Genomic DNA, 27881 nt, shown 5'->3' with positions numbered 1-27881 from the left:
AGCTTCCTTTTGTTTCCCCAAATGAAGAATTAGCCAGCCCTAACCCAAGAAACCTTGCTGTTTGGAAATCACAGTCACCTTCAGATGACCGAGATGTAAGCACGTGTACTTCTAGAGTTTCACCACTAACTCACACTTATTCTCCTACTTTGCTAAATATCGTACGTTATGATATTTCACGTAATTATCCAAGTCTAGGTGAAGCTTCTCAGCCTCTGGCATCAATTAAGGACAGTGTGCTTAGGACAGATGCAGTTATGGAGGATGACACCAATATTAAAGGTCTGCAGCTCAGTGAAAATGGTATTATATCCAGTGGAAGAGTTGCTGAAATGCTCAGAGAGGAGAAGTATAACATGAATGACCTACCCAAGAAACGGGAACCTCTCCAAAATGACGAGACCTCTAGGGGCTCAACATTCCATTCTGGTTTGACTGACCAGGTCAGAGATGGTGCCTCAGAGCACAGCATTCCTTCTTTGACCTTTTCCCAGGCAAAGTCACTTCAGAGCACATCCACCGCTGATAATAAACCAGCAGCCGCAGAACCCTTGCTCGCTGATGCAGAGGTCAAGGAGTGCCAGGACCACGCTTCACAAACACCACCTGAGAAAAAGGTAAATAAGCTGGGAAGAGAAGCAGCTTTAATCTGATCCAGTTTGGTGGGTTTGCTTTTAAGTAAAAAGAATTATGCTGTCTGGGGGTGCGGGAGTAATTAAACAGAAAGTAATGGGACACTGGATGAGAGTCTGGAGAAGAAAGCAAAAGGTGCATGTTTGAAGTGTAAATTTAGCTGATTCTGTGGACACCTGAGTTTTAAACATAGCCTAACATAGACAGAATAACTTAAAGCTGAGAGGAACGGAAGAGATTACTCAGTCCAGCTTATCTTTGTTTGAGAGTTGAGGAAACTGAGGGCCATAGGGGCTGTGATTTGCCCTAATTGTAAAATTTTAAAATGGGAGCTGTTGTCTTAAGTTTATCACTCATATTAAATAATAATAATGGTAATACTAATAATAATAATGATAACGATAGGGCTCTTGACAACCCACTGATGAACTAAATCAGACTCAGTTGTTTAAACGTGTGGGTTTACTTTCCCCTGAGAATTTCTCCTGAAGTGGCAATTTTGTCCAAATGAGAAGATGTATTCTAAGTATTAATGTCCTTTGCATAGTCCTTTCAGTTCTCAGTTACTGTACCGAACTGTGCCATTGTTTACTCCCCAGAATATCACTTGGTGTCAGAGGTGGATCCTAGCCATTTAATAAAAATACATTTTAAGTTCCATGGACAAGTATAAGCATTCAGAAATACAAACAAGAACCAGGGAAAATACAATGATAAAACCATTATAAATGATTGAACGTGTTATTTACTGATTATTAAACCTGCCCATGAAGCACTTGACAAATGCTCATTGGCTCCTGGAATGAAAGGCAGATGTGTTGGTATGTTTGGGGCCCTGAGCTCTCTTCCACATCTCTTCTGTTTTCTTGACATGTATTTATTGCTCTTGTGCTTCTGTTTAATTGTCCAGTTGCCACCTTATATTTGTTTTCTTGCTTTCAATCAATTCATTTAAGTCTTCCCACATTTCTTTGAATTCTTCATATTTATTGGTTCTTATGGAGAATTTGTATACTGTAACTTATTATTATTTCTAGAGTTTTGCTACTACAAATAGTGCTTCTAGGAACATTTATTTTTTGTATATATAGGTCTTTTCTTTTTCCTGTTTATGACTAACTTAGTATGTAATCCAAGTAGTAGGATCATTGGATCGAGATGTCTGAACTTTATTAAAACTCAGTGCAGAATTTATCTTTCTTTTTGGAAAGGTGGAACCAATTCACAGCTCCATTAGTAGCGTGCTAGTGTGTCTAAACTTCATTTCATTGTTTCAGCTTAGATCTGCCATTTCATTGTTGCAAATACCTTTAACGATAGCTGACATATCCTCTCTGCTGTCCTAGTAGATGAATTGTTGTGGCCAGAAAAAATGTATCACCTGATAGTGGATGATGAGGTGTTCCAGTACAATTTCCTATCATGATGGAAGGGCTTGGGGCATATGTCAGTTGTCTGAGAACGAGCTTAGCCAAGTTTGGAGAGGCTCATCCCTAGATTGGCTGCTGGGTGATGAGTTTTTGGCCATCACCTTTCCTGTCTCTGGGTCTCCCTGTGGTGCCCACACCAAAAGGTCCGAGCCTGCTCATGGACGTGATTTCAGTACAGTTCTCTCCTCGCCCTGGGGCCATCCACTCCCAGGGACTCATTGTGTTGATGCTGGACTTAGTTTGAATTTTAGAGCTTGAAATTCCTGAGTTTGAGAAATCCTCTAGAGATCTGACTCCGTGGTAACAACGACTGGTATTGAAGGGGTTGTGATCTGCACTAGAGACTTTGCAGCAATGAAGAGGTAGATCCTTGGAGCATGGAAGTAAATTAAAAGCGGTCCCTCATGCTTCCCTTTTTATTGTGCGACTAGAAGATAACCTTCTTGAGAAGAGGACTTGTTGTTATCTGTCTCCCTGTTCCATAGCTCAGTACCTTGCACATAGCAGCTTTTCAATACTTAGGTGTTAGAATGGAATGATTGAAATACAGTCTAGGGAGCTTCCTGTCTTGATTATATTCTGAAGCTCCCTTCTAGAAGGGAGGGAAGAAGTCGTCTCTGTGAATAATGCATTGTTCTTCACTCCAGTAAAAGGAAGACAGAAAATATGACTAGGTTACTAGTTTCTTTTCCTACTTTTCTTATGGATTTTCTTATGAATAATTATTAGACATTTCTGGTTTGTTTTGAGACAGCTAGGAGGGGGCGCAGTGAATTGGGTGCTGAGTCTTGAGTCTGGAAGACCTGAGTTCAAATCCACCCTCAGATACTTACTAGCTGTATGACCCTGGGCAATCATTTAACCTCTCTCTGCCACAGTTTCTTCAACTGTAAAATGAGGATAGTGTTAGCACCTACCTCACAGGGTTGTTGTGAGGACCAAATGCCAGAATATTTATAAAGTGCTTCTTACCCCAGTGCTGGCACATAGTAGGTGTTTAACAAGTAACTTTTCTATTTCTATTCCCATTCCTCTTAATTGCATCACATAGAAATTTCAGCTTATTTTTCTTTAAATGCCTTATAATTCTTAAAGAATTCTTAAGTATTTTGAAAGATCTTATAGAGCACAAGAAGTCCCGCAAAATTAGAGGGCTGTTCCTGATTTTCAGGATTTAGATGATAGAAACAGGTAGGAGAATGTAGTCTGCAAGCTTTAATTGAGTGAGTTATACCGTGATTGCCTGCAAAATTATAAAAAGTGCACTTCTAGAGAGGAGTCAGTGCTCACAAATAATCAGAATGGCTTCATGCTGGATACACTTAATGCCCTTTATTGACAGTGACTAGATAGTGGCTTGGGGAATGGTGCAGCTAGAGTGGGCTTTCCTCTTTAACAAAGCGTTTCATAGTCTCGCCGGCCACTTCCCCTGAAGAGAGCAGAGTGCCCTGGGCCTGGTCTGACCAGGCGATCAGTCTTGTACACCTTAGTCTCCTCCACCTCCTCTTATCCAGATGCTCTGCCTCCCGACTCTACCTCTCCCCCTCCTAACTGTTGCCTCCTTGCTTCCTTTGCTTCCTGTCATTAAGGGTCTAGCTTTCCTCTGTGGAATCCTACTCCATTTTACTGGGTACGATACGCTGGAATCTAAGCTTAGGTCCTTTGCCTTGTTGAGCTCTTCAGAGTGAGGGCTACAAAATGCTGGGTGATTTCTTTCTGGCTATTTACAATATTTTGATCTATAATATTCCTGAGAGTTTTTATTTTGAGGTTCCTTTCAAGAGGTGACTGGTAGATTTTATTTTCATGTTGTCCTTTGTTTTTAAGAGATTTGGGCAGTTTTATTTTACGATTTCTTACAATATAATGCTGGTGTGGTAACACACACCTAGAATCTTTGCTGCTGGGAGGCGGAGACTAGTGAATCCCTTGAATTTGGGAGTTCTAAGCTACAGTTGGGTTAGAGCTGATCAGATGTCCACACTAAGTCTGGTGCCGATGTGGTGAGCTCCCTGGAGTGGAGGAGCACCAGGGTACCTAAGGAGGAGCAAACCAATCCCAGTTGGGAAAACGGAGCAGGTCAAGGATTCTAATCAATATTGGGATCAGGCCTGTGAGTGGCTGCTACATTTCTAGCCTGAGTGAGATAGAAAGACAAAATTAAAAAAAAAAAGATATCTAGGCTCCTTTTTCAGATATTTGAGTGATTCTTAAATTATCTCTCCTTAATGTATTTTTCAGGTCGGTTGTTTTATATATGAAATGTCTTATACTTTCATTTTTTTTTAATCTTTTGCTTTTGTTTTAATATTTCCTGTCTCAGTAATAAATATTAAGTACCTACTATGTACCAAGCACTGTGCTAAGGCTGGGGATACAAAGAAAGGCAGAAGACAGTCCCTGCCCTCAGGGAGCGTACAGTTTAATGGGAGAGACGACATGCAAACAAACTATACATGATCAGTTGGAAATAATGAACAGAGGGAAGGCACTGGCATGAAGGGGAATCAGGCATCTTCCTGGAGAAGATAGATTGTAAGCAGGACTTGAAGGAAGCCATGAGGTGCAGGAGAGAGGGGAGAAGAGCATTCCAGGCATAGAGAGGGAGCATCTTGTTCAAAGAAGCAGAAGGGAGGCGGTGTCACTAGACTGAAGACGGGGGGGGGGGGGGGGGGGGGGAGAAGGGGGGGGAGGAAGAGGGGAAGAGGTGTGTGTGTGTGTAAATTTTAAGAAGACTGGAAAGGTGGGAGGAGACTGAGGTCATGAAGGGCGTTGCTTTCCAAACAGGGGTTTTATCTTCGATATGAAGGGTGAGCTGTTGGAGCTTATTGAATGGGGGGTGATGTGGTCAGACTTGCACTTAAGGAATATTCCTTTAATGGATGAATGGATGGAGGACAGACTGGAGGCAGCTGAACTAGTCCAGGTGTGAGGTGATGAGGGCCTGCACCAGGTGGGTGGTGATGTCAGAGGAGAGAAAGGATCATATGCAAGAGATGTTACAAAGGTAAAATTGATTGGATGTGGGGAATGTGAGAAAGTTCAGGGTGACTCCTAGTTTTCAGTCCTGAGGGATGGAGAGGATGGTGGTGCCCTGTTGAGTCTAGAAGACTCGGCCGAGTTCATATCTAGCCTCAGACACTTAGTAGCTGTATGACCCTGGGCACTCCTGTGTTTAGAGAGAAAGATGATGAGTTCTGTTTTGGACATGCTGAGTTTAAGATGTCTCCTGGTCATTCAGTTTGAGGTGTCTGAAATTTGTTTGATTGACCTTATTTGCTTTTTCTAGCTACATGGATTTTGTTTTTCTTGTGTTCTTGATGGGTGGGGGAAAGTTGGAGTGGGAGGATGAGAAAGGGGTTTCTTGGCTGATTGAAACAAAATATATTAAAAAAAAAAAGAAAACTTGAGAACTTCCATGAACATAATGACCAGCCATAGTTCCTGAGGACTCATGATCAAACATACTGCCCACTTCCTGACAAATAGATTCAGGGTGCAATTTGAGAGCTATGTTTTTTAGACCTAGTCAATGAAAAATTTTATTTTGCTTGACTATACATGTTTGTAATGGCAGTTTTATTTTTTTCTTGCCTCTTTAATTTGGGGATGATAGAAGGTCAGAGGGCAAGAAAGCTGATCTTTGAAAATAAAGTAGAATTTAATTAAAAAAAGAAAAAAGAAAATGCAAAAGTACTGATTAGGAAATCTAAGAAAAAATCATAGTGTGTAATTTTTGCAGCCCAGGTCAGCACTGGGGATATAGACAGAGAGGTTTGCAGATACTCAGGACAGGGTTTTCTTAGGAACAGCAGTGTGGAGCCTTCTTGCCCCTCCATAGTAGTATGCCAGGGCCCAGCTGGGCCTGTGGCAGAGAACATCTGGAGTCACTGACCCTGGGGTAGACTGATGAAAGGATTTACATGTGTGGTCAGGAGGTGGTCCAAGGTGAGGAGTAGGTGCAGGTTGGATGACTTTCCTCCCAGATTTTGGTGTTTGGAGTCAGGGTTGGATTCAAAGCCCCCCAGATGCTTCCGGCTGCTGACCTTGGGCCTCCCAGGCCAGCCTGAAAATATTGCCTGGTCCACAGTAAGAAGCGTGAGGTGACTGACAAGTGACTCTTTCAATATGAGATGACCAAAGGTCCCAGGAAATAGTTTTTCTTGTTGCCTTTGTATTTATGATGAAACTACCTCCACGCATTCCTCTTCTCCTTTTTCTGTGGGTAGACATCTGTGAGGGATCCTCTCATTTTGCTCCTTCCCTTTTTTTGGTGTCATGTATGGTGAGAAATCAAGATGGAGGAGATTTAATTCTTCTAGTAGGCTGTCCTGTCATTGGTCATTAGACAAGTACCAACAGCGTTTATTGAGTCTCAAGATTTTTATGATTCTTAGCACTCTCTATCTGCTTTACCTCTGTTATCCCCCCCCCCCATAGTGCAGAGATCCATTTAGCCTATGCCTTTGTTTCATGGGCTACCAAAGTCAAAAGATTTGTCACACAGGTGGCCTCCTTGTGCCTGATTAGGTGGTACCTGGAGAGTAGGCTCAGTTTTGTTCCTGGGGCCACAGTTAGCACCTTCTTAGCCTGCTAGAAACTGCTGACCTTCTGCTGTGCTGGCGATGCCTTGGAGAACCCAGCGTCTCTTCCATGGCACCATGATGAGATATCACAGGATGACTTTGTGCTTCACTGTAAGAGAAATAAAGCAGGAAACTGAAGTGGGGAGGGTCTAGAAAGTTGTCCTCTAGAGTCAGGTCAAGTCAGATTTCTTTTTTTTTTTCTTTCTTTTTAAAATTTATTTATTTTTATTTTTCAACATTCACTTCCACAAGATTTTGAGTGCCATATTTTCACACCATCTCGCCCCTCCCCTCCATCCCAAGATGGCATGTATTCTGAATGCCCATTCCCCTAGTCTGCCCTGCCTTCTGTCTCTCCCCCCCCTTCTCTTCTCCCCTTCCCTTTTTGTTTTCCTGTAGGGCAGGATAGATTTCTGTACCCCATTTCCTGTATTTCTTATTTCCCAGTTGCATGTGAAAACTTTTTTTTTTGAACATGTCTTTTTAAAACTTTGAGTTCCAAATTTTCTCCCTTCCTCCCTCCTCACCCACCCTCATTGAAAAGGCAAGCAACTCAATACAGGTTATACATGTGCAGTTATGCAAAACACTTCCATAGTAGTCATGTTGTGAAAAACTAATTCTATTTCCCTTAATCCTATTCTGCCCCCCAGTTATTCTATTCTTTCTTTTGACCCTGTCCCTCCTCAGAAGTGTCTGCTTCTGATTACCCCCTCTCCCAATCTGCTCTCCCCTCCATCACCCCCCTGTTCTCCTGTCCCCTTACCCCCCTGTTTTCCTGTAGGGTAAGATAGATTTCCATACCCAATTGAGTATGTATGTTATTCCCTCCTTAAGCCAAATCTGATGAGAATAAGATTCACTCATTCCCTCTCATCTTCCTCCATTTCCCCTCCACTGCAGTCAAGTCAGATATCTTATTAGAAAACCCCAAGTCATGGTTTGATTTGACCCAAGAGTATATCTTGGACTTCATGACTTTAAAAGTAGTTTTGCCTCTCACGTGCCTCACAGGAGGAAATCGGTTGTTCTGATGTTTTTGAGGCTATATATAGAACTGACTGGGAAGGGCCAGGTATATTGGGAGATTCATTTTATTTCCTTAAATATTTGGGGAGGATTATTTATAAGGCTGTGCTGTAAATGCGAAACCCTAAGTTGTGAAGCATTTTTCTAGAGGTACTTGGTTGAATAATTTGAGACTTTCATGGCTGATTCTATCATTTCCTATTGAATATATTGAATATAATAACTCATAAGGAAGATATAGATAGATGAAACATTTATTAAACACTTACTTGTGCCAGGCCCTGGACTAAGTACTGGGGATTCAAATACAACTAAAACAACCAGTGCCCGCCCTCAAGGAGCTTGTATTTTAATTGTAAAGATGGCGCAGAAAGATGGCACAGAAAGCTGAAAGCTTGGAGAGAGGAGTAAGGCTTCTGGCAAGGAAGTGGAGAAGTGTGGAAAGGGAGCAGTGGTGCCAGGCATGCTGGGAGCTGGGCTTGGATGCTTCATGAAGTAGTGGTTGAGTTCAGGGACCCCCTCAAGTCAGGATCAGAAGGCTGAAGAGCCAGAGTGGAGCATTTCTATGAAGGAATGAGGGTTTATTAAGCCCTTCCTAGATGCAAAGCCATGTGCTAGGAGCATCGACAGAGGAAAGCCAGACCGGCCTTGCTCTTATGTTCTAAGGTAGGAGGTTTGAGTTGGAAGTCAGATGGAAGGAAGAGAAGAATCTTCTTTAGTGTTATTTCTGTGATGAAACCATCTCCATTTCTCTTATTGCTCAGTTTAGCAGGGCCAAGGACTTTGTTGGTGGTGAGGATTGTGTCTTCTGGTTCTTTAGTAGCTATGGCTGCCAAGGATGCCGGGCTGCCGCGTGAGCAAAAACAGTTGTCAGGTTTCACCTGCCCAGGTGTTGACTCTCCTGGATGGTGGATGAAGTTGATGGCCTGGGGCTGTCTCCATTGAGGCCTTGGGGGATGTGGTGCTTAAAGGGGTGGCAGCTGTTGGACTCTGTTGGCATATGCCACCTTTTGTCTGGTGCTTCATTTGTTGAATTGAATGGTATATCTCAAATATGTTGAAAATTATAGGAGCACAGACGTTCATTTGTTCTGATAGAAATTACTTTTAAATGCTAACATGGTCTCTGTGAATTGAATGTAATAAAACATTCTGTATTTAGCATCACTGTGGTCTTAGATTAAAGCTAGTTGCCTAGACTCCCTAAAGTGGGATTGATATATGCCCCCGTCTGAAGACATAGAAAGGACATGGGCTTTAAAGTTATTGTAATGGGTTTTAAATTTACTTCCTCATTTTCTCTCTTTCCTCCTGGCCCACCCCTTTAGGTATATCATCACCCTTGTTTCTTTGACCCTCATTCATTTGTTCCTCCAATACGGAGTGGTCCAGTACCAGTCATTGAGCCTCAAGTATTATGTCCTACTACATTGAGGAACACGTCAAATGGTAAGTAGAAAAGGAGACTTAAATCTTTTTGAAATACTAGAAAATAATAGATATTCCTTCCCTTCCCCTACCCTTTTCCCTTCGCCCACATTTGACTTGTTTAAAAAATAACAATTCTTGGTATGTTTAAGCAGTTTTCAATGATTTGAGTAACATTTTATAACTTGGATCATAGAGTCTTTTTAAAAGTTGCTTGATTTGCAAATAAATGAATATTTGTTTTCCAGTAGTCTGTGTACTGTATTGTACAGGATTGCCGTGAAGCTGACTGACATTTTCAGCAGCTCCTTTGTATACTCCTGTTCAGTGAACTCCCATAAGACATGATTTATTGGCTTGACTCTGGTTACATGATTTGTTCTTTGTTTCAAAATAGAAACATGGAAACCCAAAGCCTCATTAAAGTTTAAAGAACCTGTTGACCTGCAGTCAGTCATCCAGGCTCCAGCTGTTAAGTGGAGTTAGACCCTGTCCTAGGTGGCAATATGGAAAAACCCCTGCCCTCAAAGAGCTTCCGGTCTATAGGGGATACACCATGTATGTACAGAGATGCATACAAAATAGCTACATGGTGGTTTGGGGTGGGGAGTGAATAACATGAACACCTGGGGAACTTAGGAAAGCCTCTAGTTAAAGGTGCATTGGAGCCATGCTTTGAAGTAAACTGAGGATTCCCAGAAGTGGAGATATGGAGAGAGGGCATTGTAGGCGTATGGGGCGGATTTCGCAGAGACAGAGAGAAGGGAGATAGAGAGTCACTTCTGGGGCCATTAAGAAGGCCAGATTGGCTGCTCCTTAGTGTGCATGAAGGGGAGTAACAGGTAATCTGGTTGGAAAGGTACGTCGTTCTTCCTCCTCTGTGGTGGTGGTAGCTAGCGTTGCCTGGGACGGGCGTCAGTGAAAACCTGGGACTCGTTGATGCTTGTTGTGTTGGCTGTGGTAGCAGATGGCCTCGGGGGAGAAGAGAGCCCACCTAAGCGTGGGGTAATTCAACTCTGCTGTTCTCTGCGCACAAGTCCCTTGCTTCCTTGTGCTGTTGCCTGACCTTGGATTACTCTGATTCCCTTCAGATGCTGCTGAAAAGCACTGGAGAAAGTCGTGAGAGCATGGTGACTGGTCCACTCTAAATTTATGGCACCATTCTTATCTGGGCCCTCACCAGAAGGTACTCCTTTCACACCTCCCATGTGCCCCAGTGGTTCTTCCAATCCTCCTCATCCCTCCTCCAGCCTCTTGGAGAGGAAGATGGCAGTGCACTTTGTTGAAAAAAATCAAAGCCATTTGACCAGAACTCTCTCTCCTTTCTTCCTCTCTTAGCATGCTGTCACCACCTGTTTTCCTCTTTCACTCCTCTTTCTCATGAAGGGGTGGCTCCTTCTTGCAGGGCCTCCCCTCTCTATGTATCCTTGATCTCATCCCTTCCTGTCTTCTATAGGAGATCCCCCCCCATCAGCTTCATTCTTTCTTTAGAGGACTTAAACATTTTCAGAGGAAGAAAGTGCACAAGCCGTAGATGAATTTCTCAAGAAAAAAAATGTAAATTGTAGCAAAAGAAGCTATTCTGTCAAATTTCTTTTGTGACGCAGATGTGGTATTGTTACGTAAACCAGGGAGAATCAGAATGGGAAAAGAAAACTTTAGGCTACTATCCTTAATAAACAGATGCAGAAATTTTTAACAAAGTATTATCACAGAGGCTAAAACAATATATTTTCATGATTATGCCATATGACCAAATTGGATTTATACCAGGAATACAGGGTTGGTTTAATATTGGGAAAATTGTAAGCTTAATTTACTATATTAATAACAGAATCAACAAAAGTCATGATTATAGTAATAAATGCAGAAAAAAGCCTCTGACAAAATACAATATCTACTTCTATTCAAAACACTAGAAAACATAAGAATAAATAAATGGATCTTTGCTTAAAATGATAAATATTATATATCTAAAACCAGGGGAATTTGTAACAGAGAAACTAGAATCTTTTCCAGTATTTTCAGGAGCGAAACAGGTATTCATTACCACTGCTCCTGTCTGACACAGCACTAGGAATGCTTGGCTGTAACAAAAGACAAGAAAAAGAAATCGAGGGAATAATCATAAGTAAATAAGAAACAAAATGATCACTCTTTGCAGGTAATAGGATCACGTACTTAAAGAATCCTAGAGTCAGCTCTCAGTTTTTTCTAAACCCTCGGCATTTCTATTTCCTTCCCTTTAAATTTGAAGGTCTTTCTCCTGATTGTGGACAGAATGTGTTTCTGAATCGAATTGTTAAATGTAATAACTATGATTCTTAGAGTTTGCAGCTCTGATTTTTTGTTTCTGGATGCGATCTCTTAATTTTTTTCCATTGGTATTTCATTTTCTATATTGAGAAATTCTGGGAAGTTATCTTACATGATCAATTTCTGAATTATGGTGGTAAGGTTTTTTTCAGTCTTTTGTTCTTCTGGGAGACCTATGGGCCTTAGGTTCTGCAGTTGTATCCTGTCTTTGAGTTTATGTGAGAGACAACAAGGAAGCCTGTGTCACTGAATCTTAAGCTGATCTCAAAGCCACAAGCTAAGGTCTGGCCATTTGGAACTTTTGCCTTTCTTCCCGCCTAACTGGCTGAGTGTCGTGTTCTTGGTTTCTTGAACTTTCCCTATCTGTCTCGGGTCCACTTTTATCAGCTTACTTCCTCACTTTCTGTCTGTTCTGCCACTGCTTACATTTGAACGTTGAATTTTGCCTTTAGCTTACATGTTTGTGTTCTTCATGCTTTGAAGTTATTAAAAAGTATAATGTAGGGATTAGTGGAGTATAATTATCTAATTTCTGTCGTACTGACAATGTGTGCTCTGGGAAATTAGAGGAGGTAGGATCAATATTGACTGGAGCCATTGGGGAAAGTTTCCATGGAGGAGATGATGCTTTTGGATCAGCAGCGCTTGGGATGATGAGTGAAGGGGGTGAGGGGTTGCATACTAGGAGAATTGTCAGACTTGGGATGAGTAGGTCATTTAGGACGAGATTAGAAGAGGAGCAGCCAAAGTCAGGGAGACCAATCTGGAAGACTCATTGTAGTCCCTTAGAGCTGAAGAAAAACTTTTGAGCAATGAAGAGCCAAGGTTGTGGGCCCACCTGGCTAAGGCCTTCACAGGTATGCCTTAGAGAAGTGTCTTGTTTAGGTGTGGGTTGGATTAAATCATCACCATTGAGGCCTCTCACATCTCTTAGATTCTGTAATCGTAAGGAGTGATAGAGACTACTGTCTATCCTTGCCTGACTATCCTGGGCAGCTCCTGTCTGAGTCATCCTAAAAGTTTGCTGAGGCCTTTTCTTGACTTCTGTTGATGGCCTGAGTATTACTTCTGGAGCTAAGTGGGCTGTCTTTTGGTATTCCATTGCTTCTGGCTTTTAAAAAAAATTAAAATATTTTAATAAAAAAAAGTTATTCCAATGAAGAAGAAAAGACAGTGTGAATTTGTGAATGAATGAATGACTAGAAAAGCATTGATTAAACACTATGTAAATATTATTATGCCAAGTGCTGAAATTTTTTTCCCCCCAACTCCTGCCTTCACAGAAGGAGACTTCAACACATATGTGTGTGTATAACATTATTATTATTGTTATTATTATTATTATTATTATTTTTTTTTTTTAGTTTTCAACATTCACTTTTAGAAGATTTTGAGTTCCACGATTTTTTTAACCTCCCTCATGGTCTATCTTTTTTAGTTTGGTGACATTCTTTATGATGCTCTTTCTATATAATTCTTCATAATGTGTTAGAGCTTACTTATGCCCAGCATGTATAAAATCTCTTGCCTTTTTTTGATTAGTGTGATATGGCACCTGAAAAGGCTGATGACGTTGAATCCTTCCTTAAGAGAGCTGTGATGTCCGGAATGAGTGAGCTGATTGTTCTGCTCTGTTCTGTCTGCAGTGTTGTTATTACATTCTGGGCATTGCATTTGAGGAAGGTCATAAAGCAGCTGGTTTTGGGATGAATTACAGTGCTTTCAGCTCTGAATCTGTGAGCTTTGAAGTGGCAGCAAGTTCTCTAAGTGGCTGTGTCTTGTGGGCAGTTTGGGATTCAGGTTAAGTGGGAGGTCAGAACAGGAGGCGTCCACATAGAAGTAATGATTAGGGACTTGGGAACCGAAGCACAGTCTGTGGGCAAGAGTAGGTGGGGGAGGGAAGAGCAGAGGACCAGGGGCTAAGCCTTTGAGAATGTGATAATTTTAGGTGATGAAGAAGAGAAACCAGCCAGTGTGATAGAAAAGGAGTATGTTCTTCCTTTCATTGGGCTGTTGGATTTATTCTTTCTTTTTCATTCTTCTACTTTCTGGTTCAAGCTGTCTCTACCTCATGATATACGATATTTTCTTGGAGAAAATAATAATTACAGTAGTAACTAGCATTTATAACATTTATATGATGTTTGCAGAGTGCTTTACTGATATTATCTCATTTCATCCTCTTAATAACCCTTGGAAGTAGGTGCTTAGCATTATTTTGCAGATGAGGAAATGGAGGCAAAGAGAGATTGAATGACTTGTCTAGGGTAAGTGTCTGAGCCTAAATTTGAATTCATGACTTCCTGAGTCCAAATCCAATACTCTTAGCCACTTTGTCATCTGATTGCTTCTAATGCCACAAATTCAATTAAAAATATTTATTAAATGCCTCCCTCCCTTCATCCATATCTCTGTGTTCTTCTTGTATACTCCCTTTATGCAAAGTAGTCATTTCCTTTCACTTCTTTCTCATTTTTTTCCTTAATGTCTTCCTCTCCATCATCTCTTTTCTTTTCTGTCAAAACTCAAAAAACAGTAGCCACACTTTGGTGGAGTTTGTTTTTCTTTACTCTGTGGCCTCTGAAGACTAATCTTTGTTTTTTTTTAAGACATTAATATTTTGAAAGGATGTTTGTTTCTTCTCTCCGTGTTAGAATGTAAGTGTCAGTGTTCGGCTACTTCTGTTGTTCAAATGTATTTACTTTTCTAGATTTCTTTTCATTCTTGTGTTCATCTTTCAGATTTTCTACTCATGTCTGATCTTTTCACCAGAAATTCTTACGTCTGCCATTCTATTAAAGGTCCATTTTTCCCTCTGTGGAATTCTATTTGGTTTTGCTGGGTAGAACATTCTTGGTTCAGGTCCATGTCCTTTACCTTCGGGGATATTGGGTTCCAAGTTCTTTGCCCCTTTGTTGTGGGGTGTGCTAAATTGTCTGTGATCCTGACTGTGACTTCTTGGTTCCTGAGTTCTTTCTTTTTGGATTCTTGAAGAATTTTGTCTTTGACCTAGAAACTCTGGGTTTTGTGTGCGATATTCCTGGGAGTTTTCAATCATGGAATTCAGATAGTCTGTTCATTCTAAAATTCTGCCCCCCCATCTGTTTTTCATGGTGCCTGTTTTAGTTATGAGATATCTTACATTTTCTTCTATTTTTTTCAAGCCCTTTGAGTTTGTTTTAAAATTTTTTGTTTCCATATGGAATTTGATTCATTTGAATTTTCAGGGAGTTTTTTGCTTGGGTAAGGTTTTGTGAGGATCAAATGAGATAATAGTATTTGTTAAGTATTTGGCACATTGTAGATGCTTATTTCCTCCCTTCCTTCCTCCCTCCCTCCCTCCCTCCCTCCTTCCCTCTTTTCCTCCTCCCACTCCCTCCCTCTCTCCCTTCCCTCTTTTCCTCTTTCCCATAATTATAGGCTCTCTTTTGATCTGAGAATCTTGTTCTGATTCTTCCTTTGCAAAGTGGGCTAGATGCTCAAACAGATCCTGCTCAGCTCCTGGGTCTGAGGCACTCTGCTGTTAATGACTTTTGAATTTCCTCCTTTCTTGGATCACCGCACAGGGCCTCCCTACTCAGGAATGCCATCCTTGTATACAGGTCTCCTTCCCATTCTACCCTGATTTGTGACCAGACCTGAATAGTGGGCACACAGTGTTGCCTTGTCCCCCCTGTGATGCCTCTGGATGGGTCTCGGACCTCCTCTTGCCCCAGGGCATCGCTGCTCCCTGGGATGTGGTCCTGGCCTAACCCCATCTCCAGTATCCACAGACCTCCATGTATGGGTCCTAGCCCATCTGGGCTGGACAAACTTTCTGTATATCTTCATCAGGACTCATTCTGGTGCATTTTGTAGATGGTTTTGGGGAAGTTTTGTGGAGGGAGACTCAGCTGTAGTGCTTCGTCGCCCCCATCATCTTCCTTTGTCTCCTGGGTGGCTGTTACTGGGCCCCACGCTCTCTATCATTTCTTGGCTTCTAGGTTAGTCCCGTGGTGGCCCACTGCAGTCTCTTGCCTCACTTGTTCTCTCATTGGTTCTGTTTCCTGTAATGGCTTTGAAATTTCCCAGGAGTATGTTTGAGAACATGCCGGTTTCTGGACTGCTGCATAGCAGTGTTTCTCCATGTTTACGTGTAAATGCTAGGGTTTTGAGTACAATGCAGTGGTCAGTGTCCTGAGAAAACACACACACACACACACACACACACACACACACATACTCTTTAATTTTAATATCCAGTACTTTAACAAAAAAATTCTTTTTCTCTTTTAGTACGTTCCAACTTTAATTCTGGTGTCTCTCATGTCAGCTGGTCCATCCCTCTGGAGTCCTACTCACACCGAGATTTACCAGTGTCCACTGGGACATCACAGCATCCAGATTACCGGGAGAAAACTGTCACTCAGGTTGAGAGTACCTTTCGGCAGCGGGAGGAGTGGGCCTCTGAAAGTACCCCAGAGACTTTCCCTAAGTCTAAGCAAGCTGAGGAGAAATTGGTCTCACCAGAAGTTCCCTTTGCTACTTCTGGTTATAAAGAAGATTTCAAAATCATTTCTGAACATGTCCAAAGGCTAATAGATCATTGGGATTCCCATCTCCTTGAGGACAATGTCCACGCTGTGCCTTTGCCTATACCTACACCTGTGTCTGTGGATAATGGTGACACAAAAGGCAAGCCAACACTTTCTGACATTAAGGAGACACCTATGTGTGTGGATAAAGATGGGAAGAAAGGCAAACCAGTACCTTCAGACATTAAGGAGACGTCTGAAAGTGAATCGAAAGCAGATAAAGGGCTCCACATGCTCCTGGTGGAGGCAGAGAATATTGCCCAGAAGCGCTTTAGCAGTTCCCCATCTCTTTACCCTGATGTTACGTCTCCTCAGCCCAGCAGGCTGGATGACATCAGGGAGGTCCCTCTGACTAAAGACTCTATGGGGCTTTCCCAGAGGTTAAAGTGGGATGAAAAGATGATCCCTACTATGAATGTGGACACTAACACGGTCAATCATTTCAGTTCCCAGAGAGATACTGGGAAAGCTTCTGTTCAGGAAACGGAGAGGAAGGCCAGAGTGGCCTTGAAGGAGACACTCAGACAGTGTGAAACAGTCCGGTCAGTGTCGAGATGTGAGCGTGACCGAAGTAGTACCTTCATTGAGGATGAAATTTCAGTGCCTGGGATACCTTTAACAAGCAGCAATTCAAGTAGTGACTCCAGTGATATGAGAGTTTCTTACATTTGGGATCCTGTTTCTGATTCCTTTTTTGGGTACTTGCCCAATTTCCCAACCCATGTATACATGGGAGATATCCAAGAGAGAGAGATCATTTCTGATAGTGATGATGGCTGCAGCAGTGATGATTCCTTGGCTGTCCATGTGCGGCATCTCCTGACATGTGATGCCCCGGGGAGCTTGGCCACGCAAATGCTGCGGGATGCAGAGGAAAAGGAGTGCAGGGTACGCGCACGTGGTAAGAGCTTACCTGCCTCGTCACCTCCTGATTTTGGCATTGGCTGTGTTCCAAAATTCAGAGGTACTTAGATTTTAAAGGAATATTTGGCAACCCAAATAAATGCCTGCTTGGGGGAATTTCAGGCCCCACACGTATCATGAAAGAAACATTTTCAGGTAGTAGGTGGAAAATACGTTTGGCCAATTAGCTGACTTGTAGGGCAGGTCAGCTTTGTGTCTATATCTCCAGATATATCTATATGCTTCAGTTCAATTTATGTGTTTAAGTGATAACTTTTGTTTTTTTAGCCATAGACCATAGTCATTTCCTAATCCCTTCCCCCCCAATCTCAACTGAACCCTCCCCGATGGTGAAGTAACACAAATATGCAGAACCGTTGCAGGAATGGCCGGTATTCTCTCTAGTCCCTCACCTTTTTACCAAGATGAATCATTAGTCATTACAGTTGTCCATCACTTCAGTTAATTTTCAGTTGTGCTCTCTGAGCACAGACTTCTTGGTTGGGGAGATATTCATGGTGGTGCCCTAGTGGGGAGAGAACCTGTCTTTGTGTCAGGGAGGCCTGGGTTCTAATCCTGCTTAGGACACAACAGTGGATGAGTCTCAGTTAAAGTGTCTCAGATGCTCAGGGTATAAATTACAGAGCAATCTTCAATTACTGTGATTGTCTCCCCAAAGCAACAGGCCCTGTGGGAGTTAGGCCTTCATGATTGACAATGGGAGCCGCTAATTTTTTCATCATAATAGAAAGGAAATGAGCCCCTGACAGTCTGGTTGGATTTCTATAGGTATTTCTTATTTCCATTGTTGTAATGCTCTCTTCGCAGCCTGGAACCTAAAGTTTAATTTGGCTACTGAGCGTGGGGACGTCGTGACAGAGCTGGATGAAGCCGACCTGAGGAAGGTGGAAGAGATCAAGGCCAGCCTCTGCGGGTCTGGGAGGCCACTGGATGTAATCCAGGTATGTGGGAGAGCCCAGGCTGGGTCAGGACGCCCTTCACTTAGCGGATCTTCAAGTATTTACAAAGTGATCATTCTGTGCCAGGGGAAGCCATTCCTGCTGGCAGGGAGCCGATATTTTGTTGGAGGACTTGGGGGTTGGATGTGGCCACGCATGTAGGTGTAGAAGAATATACAAAGTAAATGCAGTGTAGTTTGGGGGCTGAGTGAGAGAGGTAGTAGTAGCTATGGAAATCTTGAAAGGCCTCATGGAGTCAGTGCCATTTGAACTGAGCTCCCCGGATTGGCATCCATCACTAGCTGGCCCAGTAGATGGAGTGCCGGACTTGGAATCGCTTCAGGCAGTTGCTAGCTGTGCAATCTTGGGCAAGTCACTTAACAGCTCTTTGCCTCAGTTTCTTCACCTTTAAAATGGGGATAATGATAGCATCTGCATTGTTGTGGTCAGGATCAAATGAGATGATATTTGTAAAGTCCTTAGCACAGTGCCTGGCACATAGTACATAGTATTTAAATACTAGTTATCATCATCATCATCATCATCATCATCATTCCCAGAATCTCCATTTTGGGGAAGAACCCAGAGACTGTTCATCCCTCATTCCATGTCACTGTGCCTCAGCTATCTTCTCCCTCTACACCTGCAGGCCCCTTCGCCCATTGGGGAGTTGTTCACAGAACCTCCATTTTGAGGAAGGGCCCAGACATTAATTCCTCAGTCTCTGGACTTCACTACCATCCTTGTGTGAGGGCACTGCCTTTGTCTTCCAAGCTCCCTCTTTATGTGTTGTCTTCCCCATTAGAATGTAAGTTCCTTGAAGGAGCCTAATGCTCCTTCACCAGTGCCTGATGCAGTATATGATGAAGATGAAGCACTTTGTAAATGCTTGTGGCTGGCTGGCTAACTGAGCTTTGATGGATGCTAGAGATTGAAGAGGCAGAGATGGGAATCACTTCTAGGCATTAGGGACAGGCCGTGGTGCACAGAAGGGGGGGGGACACACTGTGTGAAGCCCAGTGAGAGGGCCCTTCTGGTGGGATTCTGAAAGGAAGCCCAGGCTGGGGAGGGCTTTTGACTCAGCCAGTCAGAGAAGTTATCTCGGCTCCTAGATGCAGCAGGGAATCACAGAGCATATAGAGCTGGACTGACAGGTCATATTGATTTTAGGCAATTATGAATTTCTCTGATCCTAGTTAATGTTACAGTTTTTGATGAATTTAGTTTGAAATTGTTTCACTTTTGCTACAGTTGATTGTCAGTCAACCTGCATTTAGTAAACTCAGGAGTTATACATATAATTCCCCCACCCCCCAAAAAAAAGACAGTTCTTGCCCTCAAGGATCTTACATTCTTATAGGGGAAGACAGTGTAAAACAGGGGAGCTGAAAAGTGGAGGATGGGCCATGTACGGATGTTGGCTGAGTCTGGAAAATGATGGATGGCTGTGGGAAGAACCACTCTGGCTGGAGGGGCACACAATCTTTATTTTTGAAAGCCTGCCTTTTCACAGCTTTTACTCTCTCTCTCTCTCTCTCTCTCTCTCTCTCTCTCTCTCTCTCTCTCTCTCTTTTTACTTTGTTGAGCCATTCTCCATTTGATAGTTCTTTCTTTTTTTTTTATTAATTTATTTTTAGTTTTTAACAATCACTTCCATATGCTTTTGAGTTTTAAATTTTTCTCCCCCTCCCTCCGCAGGATGGTATGAAATCTTATATAGGCTCTACATATACATTCCTCTTAAACATATTTTCACATTAGTCATGTTGTAAGGAAGAATTAGAAACAATAGGAGGAACTACCAGAAAGAGGAAACAAAACAGAACAGAAGAGAAAAAAATAGCAAAATAGTATGCTTTGATTTTCATTCTAACTCCATAGTTCTTTCTCTGGATGTGGATAGCATTTTCCATCATGAGACTTTTGGAGATGTCTTAGATCCTTGCATTGCTGAGAAGGGCTAAGTCTATCAAAGTTAGTCATTGCACAACGTAGCTGTTACTGTGTACAATGTTCTTCTGGTTCTGCTCACTTCACTCAGCATCAGTACATACAAGTCTTTCCAGGTTTTTCTGAAGTCAGCCTGTTCATCATTTCTTATTGCACAATAGTATTCCATTACATTCATGTACCACAACTTGTTCAGCCATTCCCCAACTGATGAGTGTTCCCTCAATGTCCAATTCTTTGCCACCACAAAAAGAGTTGCAATAAATATTTTTGTACATGTGGGTCCTTTTCCCATTTGTATGATCTCTTTGGGTTACAAACCTAGAAGTGGTATTGCTGGGTCAATTTTTATAGCCCTTTGGGCATAGTTCAAATTGCTCTCCATAATGGTTGGATCATTTCACAACTCCACCAACAATGCTTTCACTTTCTTGTAAAAAAAAAATTATTTTGTAAAACATCCATTTCCCCCTCCAGTTTCTCACTTTCCTTATAATTTTAGCTTTATTTTGTTTGTGCAAAAACTTTTAAAATTACTTTCATGTAATCATAGATCCATTTTACTTCTTGTGATCTTCTCTGTCTCTTGTTTGGTCATAAACTCTTCCCATATACATAGATAGAACAGGTGAATTTTCCATTCTCCCCTAGTTTACTTATAATCAAGCCTTATCTCTAAATCCTGTGCCCATTTTGAATTTATTTTGGTATGTATGAAAGATATTGGTCTTTGTGTAATTTCTGCCAAACTGCTGTCCAGCAGTTTTTGTCAGATGGTGAAATCTTGCCCCAAAGTTTAGATTTATCCAACTCTAGATTACCATGGTCATTTCCTACTGTGTGTTGTGTACCAAATCTGTTCCACTGATCTACTGTTCTTTCGTAGCCAGTAGCAGATTGTTTTGATGATTACCCTTTCTAATAATAGTTTGAAATCTGGTACTGTGAGGCTGCCTTCCTTCACAGCTTTTTCGTTGATTTCCTTGATATTCTTGACCTTTTGTCCTCCAGATGAATTTTGTTATTATTTTTCCTAGTTTTATAAAATAATTCTTTGGTAATTTGATTGGTATGGCACTGAATAAGTAAATTAATTTAGGCAGAATTGTCACTTTTATTATATTGGCTCAGCCTACCCACGAGCAATTAATATTTCTTCAGTTGTTTAGATCTATCTTTATGTGAAAAGTGTTTTGTAATTTTGTTCCTGGGTGTGCTTTGACAGGTATTTTATAATGTCTGCAGCCTTTTAAAGTGGAATTTCTCTTTCTGTCTCTTCCTGCTGGGTTTGGTTAGTTAATGTATAGAAATGATAATGATTTATGTGTGTTTATTTAATATCCTGCAGTTTTTCTAAAGTTGTTAATTATTTTAACTACTTTGTTAGTTGATTCTTTAAGGTTCTCAAACTATCATATTGTTTGCAGAGAGTGATAGTTTTGTTTCCTCATTGCCTATTCTTATTTATTCCTTCAGTTTCTTCTTCTTGTCTTATTTCTATCGCTGGCATTTTTGGTACGATATTGACTGATAATAGTAATAATGAATATCCTTGCTTCACCCCTCATCTTACTGGGAAGGTTTCTAGTTTATCCCCATTACTTGTTCTTGCTTTTAGATAGATATTGCTTATCATTTTAAGAAAAAAAAATCCATTTATTCCTGTGCTCTCTAGTGTTTTTAATAGGTGTTATGTTTTGTCAAAAGTTTTTTCTGAATCTGTTGACATAGTTGATTAATTTTTGTTGTTTTTGTTATTTATATGGTCAGTTATACTTAATAGTTTTTCTAATATTGAGCCAGTCTTTTATTTCTGGTATAAATCCCATCTGATCAGAGTATTTGATCTTTGTGATGTATTGCTGTAGTCTCCTTACTAGTATCTGATTTAATTTTTTTGCATTAATATTCATTAGGTAAATTAGTCTACAGTTTTGTTTCTCTGTTTTTACTCTCCCTGGTGTGGGTATCAAAATCATATATATTTGTGTTATAGCAGTAATTTGGTAGGATTCCTTTTTTACCTATTTTTTCAAATAGTTTATGTAGTATTGGAATTAAATGTTTGGAAGAACTCACTTGTAAGTCATCTAGTTCTGGGGACTTTTTCTTAGGGAGCTCATTTACGGCTTGTTCACTTTCTTTTTCTAAAGTATGAATATTTAAGTATTCTCTTTCCTCTTCTAATCTGGACAACATATATTTTTGTAAATATTCATCTATTTCACTTAGATTATCAGTTTATTGGTACATAGTTGGGCAAAGTAGCTCCTAATAATCGGTTTAACTTCATCTTTATTAGTGGTACATTCATCCTTTTCATTTTTGATACCAATGATTTGATTTTCTTTTTTCCCCCATGAAATTAACCAATGGTTTATCTGTTTTATTGTTTTTGTTTCATAAAACCAACCTCTTTTATTCTTTAGTTTGATTTTTTAACTTTAAATTTTATTATCCTTTGATTATCAGTATTTCTATTTTAGTGTTTGATTAGGGATATTTAATTTGTTCTTCTAGTTTTTTGAGTTCTATGCCCAATTCATTGATCTCTTTTTTTAAAAATTGATGTTAGTTAGCATTTAGACATATAAATTTTCCCATTAAGTACTACTTTGCCTCCCACAAATTTTGGTATGATGTCTCATTGTTTTTGTTATCTTTAGTGAAATTATTGTTTCTTTGATTTGTTCTTTGACCTACTCATTCTTCAGAATTAGATTATTTAATTTCCAATGAATTTTTAATCCATCCTTCCAAGACCCTTTATTAAATGTAATTTTTATTGTGTTTTGGCTTGAAAAGGGTGCTTTTAGTATTTCGGTTTTTCTGCATTTATTTATGAGGTTTTTACATTCTAATACATGTTCAATTTTTGTGAAAATACAACTGAAAAAAAAAGTGTACTTTCTATTCTCATACTGTTTTCTTCAGAGTTCTGTCATAACTAACTTTTCTAAAATTCTGTTCATTTCCTTAACTTCTTATTTTTTTAGATTTATGTAGTTCTCAGAGGCATAAATTGAGGTCTGCTACTGGTGTAGTTTTACTGTCTATTTCCTTCCTAACTCAGTTAACTTTTCCTTTAATATTTGGATGTTATGCCATTTGGTGCATATATGTTTAGAATTGATTTTACTTCATTGCTTGTGGTTCCTTTTACCAAAATGTGGTTCCCTGATGTTCTCTTTTAGTTAGGTCTCTTTTTGCTTTTTCAATGAGATCATGCTTGTTACCCTGCCTTTTTTTTTTAATTTCAGCTGAAACATAATGAATTCTCCTGCAGCCCCTTATTTTAACTGTGTTTTTCTGTTTCTAATGTATTTCTTGTAAACAATGTATTGTGGATCCTGATTCCTCATCCATTCTATTATCTGCTTCCATTTTATGGGTGAGTTCATGCCATTTATGTTCACAGCTAGGATTACTAACTGTATTTTTCCTCCATCCTATTTTCTTCTTCCTTCTCTTTCTTTATACACTGACCCTCCTCAAAAGTCTGTTTTACTTCAGACCACAGCCATTTTTTTTTGGCAAGGAAATTGGGATTAAGTAACTTGCCCAGGGTCATGCAGCTAGTAAGTGTCAAGTGTCTGGTCTGATACCAAATTTGAACAGAGGTCCTCCCGACTCTAGGGCCGGTGTTCTATCCACTGTGCCACCTAGCTGCCCCCAAGACCACTGCCTCTTAATCTGCTTTCTCTCTTAACACTTCCCCTCCTAATTGATTGGAATATATTTCCATACTCAACTGAATGTGTGTATATAGTCTCCCCTCTTTGAACCAGTTCAGATGAGAGTGGGGTTCAAGCATTCCCCCTTTTTTCGCTTTCACTGTAAACTCTTCGTATGCCTCTTTTATGTGAAGTAATTTCTCCCGTTGTTCCTTTCTCCCAGTGCATCCCTATTTCTCACCATTTCATTTGTTTTTCTTTTTGGTCTTCCCAATATAATTGACTCATTCCTGTGCCCTTTCTCTCTCTGTGTAAACTTTTTCTAACTGGGCTCTTCATTTCTTCTTTCTGTAAAATGACAGTTTGGAACTAGGTGATCTCTAAGGTCCTTCCACCTTTAACTCTATGATTTTTTTTATCTTTTCTAGTGGTAGGAGGAGGGGCTGGTCTGTCAAAGCTCATATGTGCTGATATTTGTGCTGTGTCTTGTCTCACCTTTTCTGTGTGTGGTGAAATTTTTTTTTTAATTTTTTTTTAAATTTTTTAGGCATTTGGGGTTAAATGACTTGCCCAGTGTCATACAGCTAGTGTCAACTGTCAAGTCTGAGGGTGGATTTGAACTTGGGTCCTGACTTCAGGGCCGGTGCTCTATCCACTGCACCACCTAGCTGCCCCATGGTGAAATGTTCATTACAGTCATGTCACATCTTAGAGAATAAGTTGCTTTTCACATAGCAGTTTTGAACTACTTTAATTAAGCTTTTGTATTTTCTTAGGATTTACCGTGTCCAGTGGGGATAGGAAATGTCTCAGAAACATGTAATCATCTCTTTATTGAGACTCACGAAGAAGCCTGCTTCAGAACTATGACTAATGAACAATTTGGTGGCCCTTCTCAAGGTTTTAGATCTAATGAGTCTTCAGAGATGAGCCAAAGACAGTCGACAGCATCTTGGAGTACGCGGTGTGGCAGCCATGCAAAGTCAACTGTCCAAACTTCTCAGTTGAAAGCTTGGAGCTTTTCTAGGTCAGGAAGTCACCAGCCATTTCCAGGTTCCATATCTGAGTCTCATTATGTTAACAGGAGCGACTCCAAGGTCATTCCATGAAGAGATGGAGACTCTGGTGGGATCCGCTGCCGTGTCCTCTCAAGAACCCGTCAGTCTCTCGTCTCGTCCACCCTCTGAATTCTGCTCCGAGGCCCTCAAGCGCTCCCAGTGCATCTCCAGTGCTCCGGTTGTGGTCCAGGCAGACCAAGGACAAAGCCCTCCTGTTGGCGCACAGAGACCTTCCATGCCGGTGTCCGAGAACCCTGTCCTGACTTCCAACAGAATGCTGGCGAGCAGCCTAAAGAAAGATCCAGTGCTCGCAGGGTATCACCCCCATCGGGTGTCCTTTGATCTGTCTGCTACTGCAAAAGGTTTTCAAGAGAAGGAGCCAACAACAGCAGCTATGCCTCTGGCCAGCATCAAGGAGCACCAAGACCTCGCCAGAGGCTCGAGTCCCAAGGCACTTGGAGTCACAGAGAAAGGCGTAGACTTCCTCATCGAATTCCCTTCTGGCATTTCCCCTGAGGAGCAAGGAAGGCATCATCAACCCAGGAATGTCTCACCTGCAGATAGCAAGGCGGGTCCTGGACACTCCTCACAGACTCCTCTTTCACAACATCCGGATAGTCCAGTGGGAAAGGAGGATCAGCTGGAGCAAAAACCGCCTTCTTCTAATGTGGCGTGTGTGCAAGCAGAGTCAAGCATCACGGGCCATCCAGACTCCCCACTCCACAGAGACAGGTGTCACCTGCCCCTTCCTTATCTTCATCTCCAAAGCAAAGAGCAATCTCTTACCTTCGTATAACTCTGTCTCCCAAGGCCTCTAACGCCATCCCGGATGGTGAGACCCCAGAGAAAAGACAGCATGCATTGGATGGTGGGGCTAGAACAAGACTTAATGATGCGTTGACTGTTAAGACATGTGCCTCCAAGTTAAGATCTCTTGTGCCATTGGAACCAGCCTCTCAAGAATTGACCATTACACCGTCACTGGATGAAAAAGAATTTTCAAATTGTACACGTCACAAGACCAGCCGGCCCTCAGAATCCCTTTCAAGGCAGACCCAAGTCAGTGTTTCAGATTTGGATGCTTGTGCACATTCTAAAGGAGTCCAGAGCAGTCAAGGCTGGTAAGTCCCCTGGTAATACCAGGCGAGCTGATTAAAGTTATAAAGAATATTAGAGTAGACCTCACTTAATGGGGAAGAAGGGAAAATAATTTATTTTGTCAGGAATTCAAGTGTGTTAGGTGGTTCACTAACTTCATGAAGAGAGAGCAGTTAGTAGTTATATTTTATCCATAGGGCTGGTCGCAATTGTCTTTTAAACATCTCCTTGCAATGGGGAAGAATTGTGTCCTCGACAGCAAAGAATAAAGACTACTGATAGACAGGCATTTCTTTGGTTGAAAAAGTTGAAACAGGTTCCTATAGAGAATGTTTTTTATAATGTGGACAAGCAAGACTTTACAAAGCTCTCTGCTTGGTTAGCAAAAATGACCGATGGCTCTGTTAGGGACAAATGGAAAACAATGAATGCACATGATCAAAACGACGGCCTTGGAACTCTTAATTCTTACCTGTGGAAGAGGCCCAGTCTTCCTTTTGAGTCAGTGTACTGAAAGTGTTGGTACATTGTGCTTTTGTGGCCTGTGTGGTATAAATTCTTGGCATCCTCCGGAATAAGTAACAAAGCTGAACCTGATTTCCCTTTCCCATGTAATTGTTCGCTGCCACAGCCCTCGAGTAAGATTATTTAAGATTATTCCTTTGAGTCCTGCCCTTTCCCTTGTGTGTTTCTTCATTATTACTCCTTATTCCTATTTTTTCCTTTGGAGTCCATCTCTCACATTTCATTCGAATCATAATTTACCATACTATGAATGACTCAAGATGCATTTACGCAGTTGACGTTCTCTCAGCTTAGGTTGTGGGACTGACTGGACGTAGGAATTTTAGTTGGAAGGAGCCATAGACGTAGCTCATCTAATCAAACCCTCCTTTTTACAGATAGAAACTGAGGTCTACCAATTTGTCCAGAGTCACACTGACAGAATTGAGATTCACATCTCACTCCCCTGATTAAATGCTGTACTCTTTGTCTTGTACCTTACTTCCAACTGGATCAAAAATTGAAAAACATTTTAAAAATATCAGTTAAACAATTAGAAAGAAAATGAATCTGTTTCTCTCACTTGTGGAGAACAATTCTGTATAGAATAAATAGAAAAAAATTATTGAAGACAAAATTGATAGACTTGATTGTATGAAAACAATAGGGGTTTTTTTGAACAACCACAAATGTGTTTATTCACTTTATATTTATACTATATTTATGTGTTTATTTGTTTCCCCATGAGACTTTTAGCTTCTTGTGAGAAGGGATTATTTCATTCTTTTTATATGTATTTCTTACTGTTTGACATAGTGCCTAACATAGTGGGCACTTAACACACACTTTTTGATTGACTTATTCTGGAGATATGATTTAGATACAAAGTTTATACATTATAATATAGATACAAAATGTATACAAAAGTGATTCAAGAGTAATCAACAGTGAGAAAGCACTAACCAGTGGGGGTGGGGAGGGACAACTGTATGCCCGGGCTTTGTTTTGTTTGTTTTTTTTCCTCCCTCTCCACCCACCCTCATTGAAAAGGCAAGCAAGTTGATACAGGTTATACATGTGCAGTCTAGCAAAACACTTCCATAGTAGTCATATTGTAGAAAACTAAGTATATTTCCCTTTATCTGGTCCCGCCCCCCATTGATTCTATTCTCTCTTTTGACTGTCCTTCCTCAAAAGGGTTTGCTTCTGATTGTCTCCTCCCCCAGTCTGCTGTCTCCTCTATCATCCCACCACTGTCTTGTCCCCTTCCCCCCTTATTTTTCCTGTAGAGTAAGATAGACTTCCATATCCCATTGTGTATGTTATTCCCTCTTTAAGCCAAATCCTATGAGAATAAGACTCACTCATTCCCTCTGACCTTCCCCCATTTCCCCACCACTGTAAGAGCCTTTTCTTGTCTGTTTCATGTGAGATGATTCTCTCCATTCTGCCTCTCCCTTTCTCCTTCTCCCAGTATAATCCTCTCTCACTCCTTAATTTTATTTTCCAGATATCACCCCTTCATCTTCAACTCACCCTGTGCCCTCTATCTATCTATCTATCTATCTATCTATCTATCTATCTATCTATCTATCTTCTATCTATCTATCTGTCTGTCTATACATACATATAATTTTTTCCCCTCCCACTACCCTAATACTGACAAAGGCCTCATGAGTTACAAATATTGTCTTTCCATGCAGGAATGTAGACAGTTCAATCTTAATAAGTCTCTTATG

The 27881-nt window shown here is 41.0% G+C and overlaps 2 protein-coding genes across 2 annotated transcripts in view; both read left to right on the top strand.

Annotated features, from left to right (window-relative positions):
• Window positions 1-257: 257 nt before the first annotated feature.
• On the top strand, window positions 258-17839 carry LOC144455722 (centrosome-associated protein ALMS1-like). The gene is made up of 4 exons (XM_078149252.1): window positions 258-617; window positions 9007-9127; window positions 15698-16884; window positions 17728-17839. The coding sequence occupies exons 1-4, from the start codon at window positions 258-260 to the stop codon at window positions 17737-17739; spliced, it is 1680 nt and encodes a 559-aa protein (XP_078005378.1). The 3' UTR covers window positions 17740-17839.
• A 6752-nt stretch (window positions 17840-24591) lies between these two features.
• Window positions 24592-27881, top strand: part of ALMS1 (ALMS1 centrosome and basal body associated protein) — a 62163-nt gene continuing 58873 nt past the window's right edge. The window contains 1 exon segment of the mRNA XM_078149251.1: window positions 24592-25661. The gene's annotated coding sequence lies outside the window, so the exon portion shown is untranslated.

Source organism: Phascolarctos cinereus, unplaced genomic scaffold (assembly GCF_003287225.1).
Source record: "Phascolarctos cinereus isolate Bilbo 61053 unplaced genomic scaffold, phaCin_HiC Scaffold_2;HRSCAF=192, whole genome shotgun sequence".
Lineage (NCBI taxonomy): Eukaryota > Metazoa > Chordata > Mammalia > Diprotodontia > Phascolarctidae > Phascolarctos > Phascolarctos cinereus.
The sequence above is the reverse complement of the archived record's forward strand: the minus strand, read 5'-3'. Positions and strand labels throughout refer to the sequence as shown.